This window comes from Trichomycterus rosablanca, chromosome 17 (assembly GCF_030014385.1).
Source record: "Trichomycterus rosablanca isolate fTriRos1 chromosome 17, fTriRos1.hap1, whole genome shotgun sequence".
Lineage (NCBI taxonomy): Eukaryota > Metazoa > Chordata > Actinopteri > Siluriformes > Trichomycteridae > Trichomycterus > Trichomycterus rosablanca.
The window spans coordinates 1,248,840-1,261,201 of NC_086004.1; the positions used below are offsets into that span (position 1 = coordinate 1,248,840).

The following is a 12,362-nucleotide window of genomic DNA, read 5'->3' on the forward strand; positions in this document are numbered from 1 at the left end:
TTCTTCCCTAAACTGTTGCTGCAAAGTCTGAAGCATATAACTTCCTTTTTATTCCGAATTATTACACCTGTTAGCGACTGTTGTGACTGAAACACATGAATTCAGTAATTAGAAGGGGCGTCCCAATAGTTTTGTCCATACAGTGTGTATTTTGATGATTGGACTCACTTGTACAGCTTTTTGGATGTGCAATAATTGAAAGGATGTGTTTAAGGACCACACACACACACACACACACACACACACACACGATATTCAGTCATCCATAGGAAAACATACAGCTGTATTTGAAGCAGGTCGGGTCAGTGACTGTGAGAGCTGCAGTGAGGGATGAAGGATTAGTTCCTGTAGGAACTCAATCCCACACACACACACTTAAATCAAGCCAAGCAAGACCAACAGGAACCAGACTAAGTAGGCAATTACAAGTATCTTCCATTAAATGGGATTACAGAGCAGCAAACAGAAAGCCGACTTGCCCAAACTCGACGAGTTTCAGTGACCCGCCGCTGCCACTGCTGCCGCCCTCATTCACTCCTTCACGCTCATTCACTCTTTCACACTTTAACCTGGAACCGAGACCTCCTCAGAGTGAACTTGCTTGCCGATGGTACTGAGCAACACCTCCAACTCTTTGTCAAGTTCCTCAAACCATCCCTGAGGATCATGTTTTGCAGGGTGGCAGGACACATTATCCTGAACTTGGTCTGCACCACTGCTCAGGTACTGTAGGTGGGTAAATGGGACGTGGCCGTAACATCCACATATGTTCCAGGACCCAAACTTTCCCAGTAAAACATTGCCCTGAGCATCACACTGCCCCCGCCGGCTTGCCTTCTTCACATAGTGCCTGGTAGGCGGTTTTGGAAGTGGACAGGGGTCAGCATGGGAACTCTGACTGCCAGTGCAGCCCCTTATGCAGCAAGCGGTAATAGACTGTGTGTGTGTTTGTGCTAATGCCTAGTTCACACTACATGACTTTTGCCCTGATTTTCGCTCGCCGACAGGTCGCTGCTAGATGTGGCAGCTTGAAGGCAAATCAGTGTTTGCCGACTCGATCCAAGCACCTCGCTGAGTGCTCACCAATCGTTCGCAGACTCAAGTAAAATATCTAGAATCCTACATATCTGGACCAGTCGGCGACTGATTGTTGTGAACGCAGGATACAGAGCGATTGAAAACCCAGGGGACGAGTGTAAATATGTGGAACAGGGGCATAATATAGTTTCTATCAGAATACATCGGCACACACAAGCTTTAGAGCAGGGGTGCACAACTTCTTTTTACCAAGGGCCGATTTCACATAAACACCTACACCAGAGGGCCACAAATTTCATTTTTACAGACCTGTCCACATGAATTTGTAAAACAGTTACATCAAATCAGGTACTTACAAGAAATGTCTCAGTCAATGGGAGATATTGCGGCGTCTTTCTGACACCAACTGATTAATGTGGTGGTCGCAAGTCTTTTAGTGCTTTAATCTTTCGCTTTCTGTCCTCACCTCGGAGATCACCGAGTTTTGGGTGTTTTGTTTCGTATTGCGTCCGTAAATTATATTTCTTTGCCACTGCCATGCATTCCAAGCACACCAGACATGAGGAAACACCATGGCCTGTTTCATAAAAAAAATACTTGTATGTCTATTCAGGGTTAAATTTCCAACGCTTAAGATCCACTTTTCTTTTTTTACTCGTACTTGGTTTGGACAAAGACATGGTATCGCTGAAGTAACTTGTATTTACTTCATTTAGCAGTCACTCTTCAGTCGCAATTTCATGGAATTACCAGGTGAATTTAAAGTGACAGCATCATATATTTAAAAATGCATCAGCACTTCATTTGGCGGGCCGGATTGAGAGTTTTGGGAGTTTGTGTGTCTGGCTCGCGGGGCCGTATGTTGTGCACCCCTGCTTTACAGTATTTGTGACCTTATCGTCCACGCCAAACCATAATACCCACGCTGCATTGCAAAAAATATTTATTAACCTCCACCTTTCTGCAGAACAGACGATCCCTGCTGGTCGCGTAGCCCAATCCACTCAGATTTGTTTATTTTTCCTACTTGCTTTTATGCTGCACATCAGATCGCTCACTTACTGTTGACGTGCATTTTTGGACATGGCGTCATTAAACCCCTCGTCACTTCTTGTGTGTGTTTTCGTGACTAAACGTAGTTTGGGAGACCAGACAGACTCGTCTGAGTTTCTCCCGGTGATAGATGGTGTAGTGTGAAAACCACAACGACTCCCGATTACAAGAGATCCAAGTCATGTACATAGCTCTACTTCGTGCTAGCCTGTGCTCGTCATGCACATCATCATGTCGATGGTTTAATGATGTCCTTCCTTGGACCTCTTTTGGTAGATAATGTCCACTGAATGCCAGTAACACCCCTCAAGACCTGCTGGTCATTTTGGAGATGCTCTGACCCATTCGTCTTGCTATTACCATTTAGCACTCGTCACAGTTGCTCAGATCCTTATGTGTGCCCATTTTTCCTGCTTTTAAATCATCAACTGACTGTCTAATATATCATATTTCTCTACAGGTACCATTATAACAGCACAATCAATCAAATTCACTTCACATGTCAGTTGTTTGAATGCTGATCGGTGAATATGCTAAGTTGTGTGGCTAAACACCCGAACTCGGTTGTTAGGACGGGTGTCCACATATTTTTGGCCATATAGCTTAGTAGTTTACAGTAATAGCTTAGTCAGTAATAAAGTTAATAAAGAAAAGGTCACTGATTTTAGGAAATATTCTCGTTTTTTCGTGTCGTTAAATGAATTTCTGACTATGCAGTTTCTCTTACTGTCCACCAGAGGTCGCTGTCGGACTATAAAAGGATTGACGGCGCTCTGGCGCCTGTATAATTCTATGCAAATGAAATAGAATTTCCATGCATTCAAAACACATAATTCAATTCTACACTTGTGCAAGACTCGATGTGTAGAGATTTGACAGTAATACAATAGCTGCCATTAAAACATTCAATCGTTTTGCCACAGCTTTATATTGGTCAGGGTCAAGGTGGGTCAAGCAAAATGCAGGAAACACCCCGTACCAGTCAGTCCATCACAGGCCGCACACACACATTTAGGGCAGTTAACCTGACTGCATGTCTTTGGATTTGTAGAATGAAACCAGAGCACCCGTAGGAAACCCACGTGGACACAGGGAGAGCATACAAACTCACACAGAAAGGACCTGGACCGCCAGCTGGGGAATTAAACCCAAAACCTTCTTGCTGGGAGGCGACAGAGCTTCCTACTGCACCCGTTTATTTTTATATATTTTGAAACTGAAATTGTTAGTATTTGTTGTAATGACTCTATTTTATTCTTATTTTAGTTTAGTGCCACCCAGAAATATACCCGGGACAGGCCACCAATCTACCTTCTGCATGTTTTTTTTTACTTAAAAGAACTAGAACTAGAATCCACAAAGGAACCTAAAGAAACATGGGGAGAACACTCCTCACAGACATGGAGGCAAGGATTAAACCCAGGTCTTATAACAGCTGCATCAGTAATAATCGTGGTCAGGGTCACGGTGGGTACGGTTCCAACAGAAACACAGGGAGCAAAGCAGGTACAGGAATTCTGCAACAGCGGGCAGCTGGACAGTGGCACTACTGGTAAAGTGGGTCCAGCAGAGCAACATGTGCTTTGGGGACCTGGGTTCAATCATTGCCCCCAGTCTGTCTGAGAGGAGTACCGCATGTTCTTTTTGTCTTTCTGGGAAGAATATACATTAGGTGGATTGGCTACTGCACCGCACCCCCAGATGTGAGTGAGTGAGTGAGGACACTGGGGGTCATGGAAATGCTGGTAACAAGGCAAAAATACCTCCTAAACAGGGCTCTAGACAATCGAAAGGCAAGTCTTCAATCAGATACTTAGACATACATAGGTACAATATAGTAGCCAGTGCACTTACTGGCATGTTTTGGGAAGGTTGGAAACCTGAAAACCCTGAGATAGAAAGTAAATAGAGAGACTCAAGCCCGAGTTCCCAGGAATCTAATACTGTGCAGCACCCAGGTGACCTGCTGATGTTTCTTTGCTCACTGAAAGTGGGAAAACCAGTTTAGTGATTACACAGAAAACAAAGAGCTGGCAGCATTTGACTGGCACAGCGGGCTATTATACCAACACATCTCTGCTGAGACTGGGTTGGAGTCTCAGAGGTGCCACCGGCAAAAATGTGGTCTGGTCGAAAACGTGCAGGAAGTGGAGGAATATTTGAGTATAGTGTGTTCCTCAGTGTGTGTTATGGCTCTGGATCGGTTACTCCATTGCAACTACTGTATGTGTGACTGAGTAAATAATTAAATGAATGGGTGAGTTTATGGTGCCCTGAGGTGAACTGGCACTTTGTTTAGGTTACGTTCACGTCTTAGTGTTCCCGGGTGGCGCCAGATAATTAAAAAAAAACAGATTTTAAAAAACGGCTGGAATATTTATTTGCAATTATGAAACAAAATTCCATTAATTTATTCTCACCAATCACTTCATTCTGGTCAGGGTCACAGGTCAGAAGCATTAGATCGTGAGATTGATATTGTTGAACATCCCATTTCAAAACCATGAGCATTAATCTGTAATGGCCACCTCTTGAGCAGATCAAACAGCCTCCACTCTTCTGAGAAGGCTTTCCGAAATATTTTGAACTGAATATGTGGGAATTTGTGACCATTTAGTGATTCAGAAAGGTCAGTCACTGTTGTTTTTGTAGGCCCGGCTCACAATGCTCTAGTTAATCTAGAAGGTGTTCAGAGGAGTAGATGTCAGGGCTCTGTACAGGGCGGTGAAATTCCTCCACACCAAACCACGTCTGTGTAGACTTCGTTGCAAAGAGGCAAAGCCATGGATTGCTCAATGTGCGCTGTTAGTCAGTCTGTATTGCATTTTCAACAGTATTACAACAGTGAGCTGTTGCATAAAAAGGAAATTGCACATCTGCACACTAGAGTGAAAAAATCCACTAAATATTAATATTAAAGAGTTTAATACAAATGAGGAAAGTTTTATTATAAAAAGGGGCGGTACCGTGGCTCGGTGGGTAGCACTGTCACCTCACAGCAAGAAGGTTCTGGGTTCGATCGCCAGGTGGGGCGGTCCGGGTCCTTTCTGTGTGGGTTTACTCTGAAAGCTCCGGTTTCCTCCCACAGTACAAAGACGTGCAAGTGAGGTTTGTTTGTTTATTGGGATTTTATCGTCATGTTTTACACTTTGGTTACATCCACGACAGGAACGGTAGTTACTCATTACACAAGATTCATCAGTTCACAAGGTTATATCCAACACAGTCTTGGACAATTTTGTATCTCCAGTTTACCTCACTTGCATGTCTTTGGACTGTGGGAGGAGACCGGAGCACCCGAAGGAAACCCATATGGACATGGGGAGAACATGCAAACTCCACACAGAAAGGACCCGGACCGCCTGGGGATCGAACCCAGGACCTTCTTGCTGTGAGGCGACAGTGCTACCCACTTAGCCACCTGCAAGTGAAGTAAACTGGAGATACAAAATTGTCCTTAACTGTGTGTTTGACATTAAACTTGTGAACTGATCAATCTTGTGTAACGAGTAACTACCGTTTCTGTCATTATTGTAACCAAAGTGTAAAACATGACGTTAAAATCCTAATAAATAAACGAATATTATAAAAAGACTGCACACTACCAATCTGGCAACCTGTCCTATATCCCTCTTTAACACTTCGCTTATATTAATCTAACCTGGCAACCCGGTGTGTATGAGGTGAACGGTTGTTTGGGTATCAGTCAGTCAAACTGATCTCTACGAGAGCGGAAAAACTGCTGAATTTCACTAATATCTCCGTAAACATGAAGGATTAACGCCTTCATTTATCACCGCACACTTGTACTCTGTGTGTAGGGATGTGCGCAACACAAGCGTCGAGGTTTTGGTGTGGAATTAAATGTTGTGGAGCTGTTTCGGCGGACAGAGCAGAGCTGGATAACTTCTGCTAAGCTAACCCGTTAGCAACCCGGCTATTGCGCGAGCTCTGCTACACTAAGCTAAGCTAAGCTAACGTCACCAGGATGCTGCGCTGGATCCGACAACAGTTGGTACGTTAAACTGGGTTTTTTTGTCTCTTTTAAAGCAACGTTTTGTTTTTATTTTTTAACTTTGAAAGGAACAGTGTGTGTTTATGATTGATATTGTTGTTTGGAGTATTTAATATTAGCTAGTTTGGTTAGCTTTTAGAAGAACAACTTAGGATGGTTTATATGTAAACGCAGGTAGATCAGAAGCTCATCGGTTCAAGTGTTTATAATATAAAATAAATATATTAACATATAATAAGTCATACAAAACCTTTTATAAAGTCTAACGTTTAAATACACTAGTAAGGGACATGATTAACCACTTTCCATTATTTATTATTTGTTTATTTATTACTGATTTTTATATCATTTACCAATAAGAAAAACAGAAGACAAAGTTGGTGACAGGCAATTTGAAAGTGTGTGTATATATATATATATACACACACACACACATACACTGACATACAATTACTGACTGTAGTCCATCTGTTTTTCTACCTACCTTCTTTTACCTACTGTTTCAGCCTGCTTTCACCCTGTTCTTTAATGGTCAGGACCCCCACAGGACCACCACAGAGCAGGTATTATTTAGGTGGTGGATGATTCTCAGCACTGCAGTGACACTGACATGGTGGTGGTGTGTTAGTGCGTGTTGTGCTGGTATGAGTGGATCAGACACAGCAGCGCTGCTGGAGGTTTTAAACACCGTGTCCACTCACTGTCCACTCTATTAGACGCTCCTACCTAGTCGGTCCACCTTGTAGATGTAAAGTCAGAGACGATCGCTCATCTATTGCTGCTGTTTGAGTCGCTCATCTTCATGGTGAACTTCATCTTCTTGGTACATTTTCAGTTGCCTGTATCCAAAGCGACTTACTAATTGAGACTGTATACACTATACATTGTGAGCAATTAAGTGTTAAGGGCCTTGCTCAAGGACCCGACAATGGCTGCTTGTCAAAGCTACATTAACTAGAGCATTGGTTGTGAGCCGGGCCTTCTGATCCTACAAAAACATCGATGCCTGACCTCATAGATGCTTTTCCTAAATCACTGAATGACTGAATGGGCACAAATTCCCACCTATTTGGTTCAAAATATTTCAGAAAGCCTTCACAGAAAAGTAGAGGCTGTTAGAGCTGCTCAAGAGGTGGCATCTCGATATTAATGCTTTATCCCAATTAGGGTTAGGGTGGGTCTGGTGACACTAATTTTACACTCTGGATACACCCAATCCGTTACACGGCATCACACAAGCACCGTTCTATGTACTTATTAACACCTAGAGCAGCAAATCCACCTTCTGTCTGTTTTAAGAGGTGTGAGGAAACCTTGGTAGCCAAAGGAAACACATGGGGGCATGGGGAGGACATGCCAAACTCCCCACAAACAGTGACCAAAGCTGAGTTGTGTGTTCTGAGCTCTACAGAACCCTGGAACCTTTGTGTTTTCATGCTTTACACAGTACCGTGTGTGTGTGTGTGTGTTTTTTAAAAACATTCAGGATGTTAAATGCAGTGTTTGTCTCATAAGCACGTCCGTGGTCGGTCACCAACCTGATGTCCACCCCTGATGACCAGGTGTGAAGTTTAAAGCAGGGGCGTCGGACTTAGGTCCCGGATTCTGCAGTGCTGCAGAGTTCAGCATTCTACCTCATTTCACCTGATTCAGCACAGCGGCCGCTCAGCAGGTCTCTCAGGGGCCAATTTTTGTGGTGGAGAGAAAACACAAACCGTTTCCTGTTTTTGTTTCCTTTAGGAGTTTGACAGCACTAGAAAAGTTTTACCTTTAAACCAGTAAATTATAGATGAAAGAGTTTAGTGTAGATCATGAAAACGCACCATAACGGGCAGCTAGTCGCAGTTAGAGTAGGTTTGTATAGTGTCACTGTCCTAGGTTGGAATCTCTAGGTACTGAAATGTGCCTATATATCAATTAATGACGCTTCCATTATTTAGTTTATGCTGGAAAGTCTCACTGATGCCTGTATGAGAGAATATTTCAAGTGTGTCGTCGATTAGGTTTGTTTTAGTGGTTTAAACAGTAACAGTGGAGACAGTGTTCACTCTTCCAGACTAGTGGAACAAACCACTATTAATCGTCATTCGTTCACTTCAAATTGCTTTCGTTTGTAATTACGATCAAGTCAGACAGAGTCCGAGAACGTGACTACGCTCGTGAGAAAATCCCTTCACGACACACCTGTAAATTCACACTTCCTGCACACCTCGACTCGACTCACAAGGCAGAATCCAGTCTGATCACAAACGGCCGCCATATCAGGTCTAAGCCACGTTTACATTCCAGCAAGGAAAAGAAACTGAAACGGAGACGTTGCTAAACATATTTCAGCACTCAAAGACACACAATCTTCCAGCTCTTTCGAGTAAACCATCCAGTTTCTAATGGAAAGCAACCGCGACTGGATTAAGACTAGTCTAAGTTGATCGTTTTATGTGCAAGAGGAGGAAGACATCTGACCATGAGCTTGTTGGGCATTTCTTTGCAAAACCATGCGCCACCACCTAAATAATACCTGCTCTGTGGTGGTCCTGTGGGGGGGTCCTGACCATTGAAGAACAGCATGAAAGGGGGGTAACAAAGCATGTAGAGAAACAGATGGACTACAGTCAGTAATTGTAGAACTACAAAGTGCTTCTATATGGTAGGTGGAGCTGATAAAATGGACAGTGAGTGTGCAAGTGCAGAGAAGATCCTTGATTCTCGTCTTCCTCGAGATCTGAATGGAGGATCAAGTCGAGCGAGACCAGTGGCTCTGAGGTTGTGTGGTACAGAACGGGGTCTTATTTAGACCTCAAAGGTAGCTCGGGGCTCGTCCTTTTTTTGGCTTTGTAAGCGAGCATCAGTGTTGGGCAGCATTCAGCATTCAGATTTAAAGAGATTCTGAGTTCGTCCAATCTGGATCATTCCTTGAGTTGACCTGGTAGAAGTTAAAATGAATTTGCAGCCTTGATAGTTTTTTATTTCTACTCTGAAACAGGTTGATAGTCGGATGTAAAATTCTCACGGGTGGTAGATTTATGCTGACAGTAAAATCGCTGGTTGTAGCTTTAGAGGAGTTCGATTTTTTTACTGCCTCAATGTCCCTGATGGTTATTAGTAGATAGATTTATTGCTGCTTGGCGTTGCAGAGGCTTAATTACCTGCAGATTCGGCCTGCAGGCAGAGCCGGTCTCACCTGACAGGTTTGTTGGTGTCACTGTGCTGTTGCAACAGGTATGTGTGACCTGCACTGGGTGCTCAGGTGATGCAATCGCGGACGGTTACAGGAGAGAAAAAATATGCTTATTATAATAAGTTTTAATACTAATTTATTCAACATTATTCTGTCTTTTTTACCAAGTACTTAATTCTGACTTAATTCGGTTTGTTGAGGGGTCCAGCGCTCTGTGGAACCTTTAAACGAGGCAGGAACACAATGGTGGACCACACTTACCCCTTTCACTTTCACACTCCGTTACACCCAGAGGCATTCGAGAGTAAACCATGTGAGCCTGGCTTTGTTTACATTTCTGTACTGTTTAGATGCGGATCATAAACTTGCTTTATATAGTTTTATTATATTCTCCTGATTTTTCCACCAGTCGAAGTCCCAGTAACTTGACCAGTGGATCTAAAGGAGGAAATAACTGAAGCCACTAGCATGTCTGTCCATAACTGAGGCAGCTCACCTGACTCTTTGTCTTTCTATAAACTGTGTTTATCTACCTGTGATGTTGCCGGTGCTTTTTACTCTAGAAATGTTTAACCACTCACCGACCAGTATTAGTTGACGGTTAACCAGTGACTGACAAGCTTATAGCGTCCCATCAAGATACAGAACTACCTCTTCTTGCGTCGCTTAGATTTTCATCATTTTCAACTTTTTTTTAAGTCGAAGGAGGGCCGTAACCAACACACACACCCGCCGACTGCTTCTTTTCACCCACATGAGGGTTCACATGGAGATCCGTATCGTGCACAGAGTCACTCATCAGTCTCCATTATCATTATCCATTAATCAGCCAGCAGGGGTCGTATTAACAGCCCTTCCTCTCTCGTATGAACCATTAATTGTCCGTACAGGCGTCCGACTTGCCGGTATCTGAGCTGAGATTTGAACTGGTGAATTTGTCAGCACTAGTGTGCATGTGCACTGAGGGTGAGTTACAGATCAGCATTCTGAACCCCCGTACGTCGAAATCTGTCTCTCCGTTCTCGGTTCATATCGAGCCTCATCTGACGTTTTTACCCGACCGCATTAATCCGAACATGGCAACATTGTCAGATTCCTCCTTCAGACGTAAAATTCATCGTCTGTGCCGAGCTTCCACCTACAGACAGTTCACTGTTAGTCTCATCAGTTATGAATGAGGTGTAACGTTAAGCTCCATGATGTGCATTTAACCTGTCGTCTTTGTTCTCGTGAACGGACTGTACTTGTACAAGCAGTATCTGTAAGCTCAAGTAGCAGTTTTGAATAGAAATGGTGGAACTAATAGGTCGTAATAAGTGCTTTAGTGAAAAAGAAAGGCTGGGTGATGGATGATCTTGCTCCACGAACATGAAGCTGCACATTTTTGGATGCAATCAGAGCACTGATTAAGATCCAGCCCATACTGTCTGCCCTGCCCTGCCCTGCCCTGCCCTGCCCTGCCCTGCCCTGCAGACGCCGAGACGTGGCTCATTATTAGAATTACCCTACAGACTTAAAACCCAGGAGACGTTTGTTGTACTGTTTTAGAGCGAGAGATGCACATCAGTACACATTATTGCACCTGAGCTCGGGAGTAAATGTGAAATTATTCTTATGATCATGACTTAACGGTTAATGTTCAATTAACCGCTCATGTCCCATTATTATTTTCATTCATTGCTGCTTACACTGATCAGCAATAACATTAAAACCACCACCTGTTTCTACACTCACTGTCCATTTTATCAGCTCCACTTACCATATAGAAGCACTTTGTAGTTTCTCTACATGCTTTGTTAGCTCCTTTCATGCTGTTCTTCAATGGTCAGGACCCCCACAGGACCCCCACAGAGCAGGTATTATTTAGGTGGTGGATGATTCTCAGCACTGCAGTGACACTGACATGGTGGTGGTGTGTTAGTGTGTGTTGTGCTGGTATGAGTGGAGTTTTTTAATACCGTGTCCACTCCTACCTAGTCGGTCCACCTTGAAAATGTAAAGTCAGAGACGATCGCTCATCTATTGCTGCTGTTTGAGTCGGTCTTCTTCTAGACCCTCATCAGTGGTCACAGGACGCTGCCCACGGGGCGCTGTTGGCTGGATATTTTTGGTTGGTGGACTATTCTCAGTCCAGCAGTGACAGTGAGGTGTTTAAAAACTCCAGCAGAGGGCCGCTCAGGTGGCGCAGCGGTAAAAACAGGCTGGGCGGCTATATGAACAACATATTGGCCTGTTGTTCAGGTGGGGGGGGGGGCGGGACCCCGGAGGGGATGCTCTCTCAGGAATGGGGCGGTGGCGCCCTCTGCTGGCTGGTCGGGGGCGCCTGTATGGAGACGGGAGGGGGTGCGGCGGAGTGTGCGATCCTCCGTGCACAGTACTCTGACGCGCTCCACTCGTCAAGTGTGGGTGATAAGACGGTCGATTGGCTGTGCACGTATCGGAGGAGGCGTGGAACGGCCTCGTCAGCCCCCAATCAGGAGCAGGGACCGGTACAATGAGAGATTGACTGATGGGATGAAAATTGGACGCGCTAAATTATAAAAAAAAAAAAAAAAAAAAAAAAAAATTATAAAAAAAATAACACTCCAGCAGCGCTGCTGTGTCTGATCCACTCATACCAGCACAACACACACTAACACACCAGCACCATGTCAGTGTCACTGCAGTGCTGAGAATCATCCACCACCTAAATAATACCTGCGCTGTGGGGGTCCTAACCATTGAAGAACAGAGTGAAAGGGGGCTAACAAAGCATGTAGAGAAACAGATGGACTACAGTCAGTAATTGTAGAACTACAAAGTGCTTCTATATGGTAAGTGGAGCTGATAAAATAGACAGTGAGTAGAAACAAGGAGGTGGTTTTAATGTTATGGCTGATCGGTGTATGTACACCATTGTAGGCGGGCATGAGGGCATGAAGTGTTGTTGCCAGATATACCAGTTCCTAAACATTTTTTAAACATGCCTGTGTTCAGACTTTCTATTCATGAGAAGATTTGTTTCTGTTTTTCCTGAGTTCCACATATTTGCATTTACATTTGCAGCATCTAGCAGACGCTTACATTTATGACTAAATA

The 12,362-nt window shown here is 43.9% G+C and overlaps 1 protein-coding gene across 1 annotated transcript in view; it reads left to right on the top strand.

The window, feature by feature from the left end:
* Window positions 1–5,895: 5,895 nt before the first annotated feature.
* Window positions 5,896–12,362, top strand: part of atp11b (ATPase phospholipid transporting 11B) — a 57,479-nt gene continuing 51,012 nt past the window's right edge. The window contains exon 1 of the mRNA XM_063012890.1: window positions 5,896–6,106. Within this exon, the coding sequence (XP_062868960.1) occupies window positions 6,080–6,106 (27 nt within the window). The 5' untranslated portion in view covers window positions 5,896–6,079. The remainder of the gene's footprint in view (window positions 6,107–12,362) is intronic.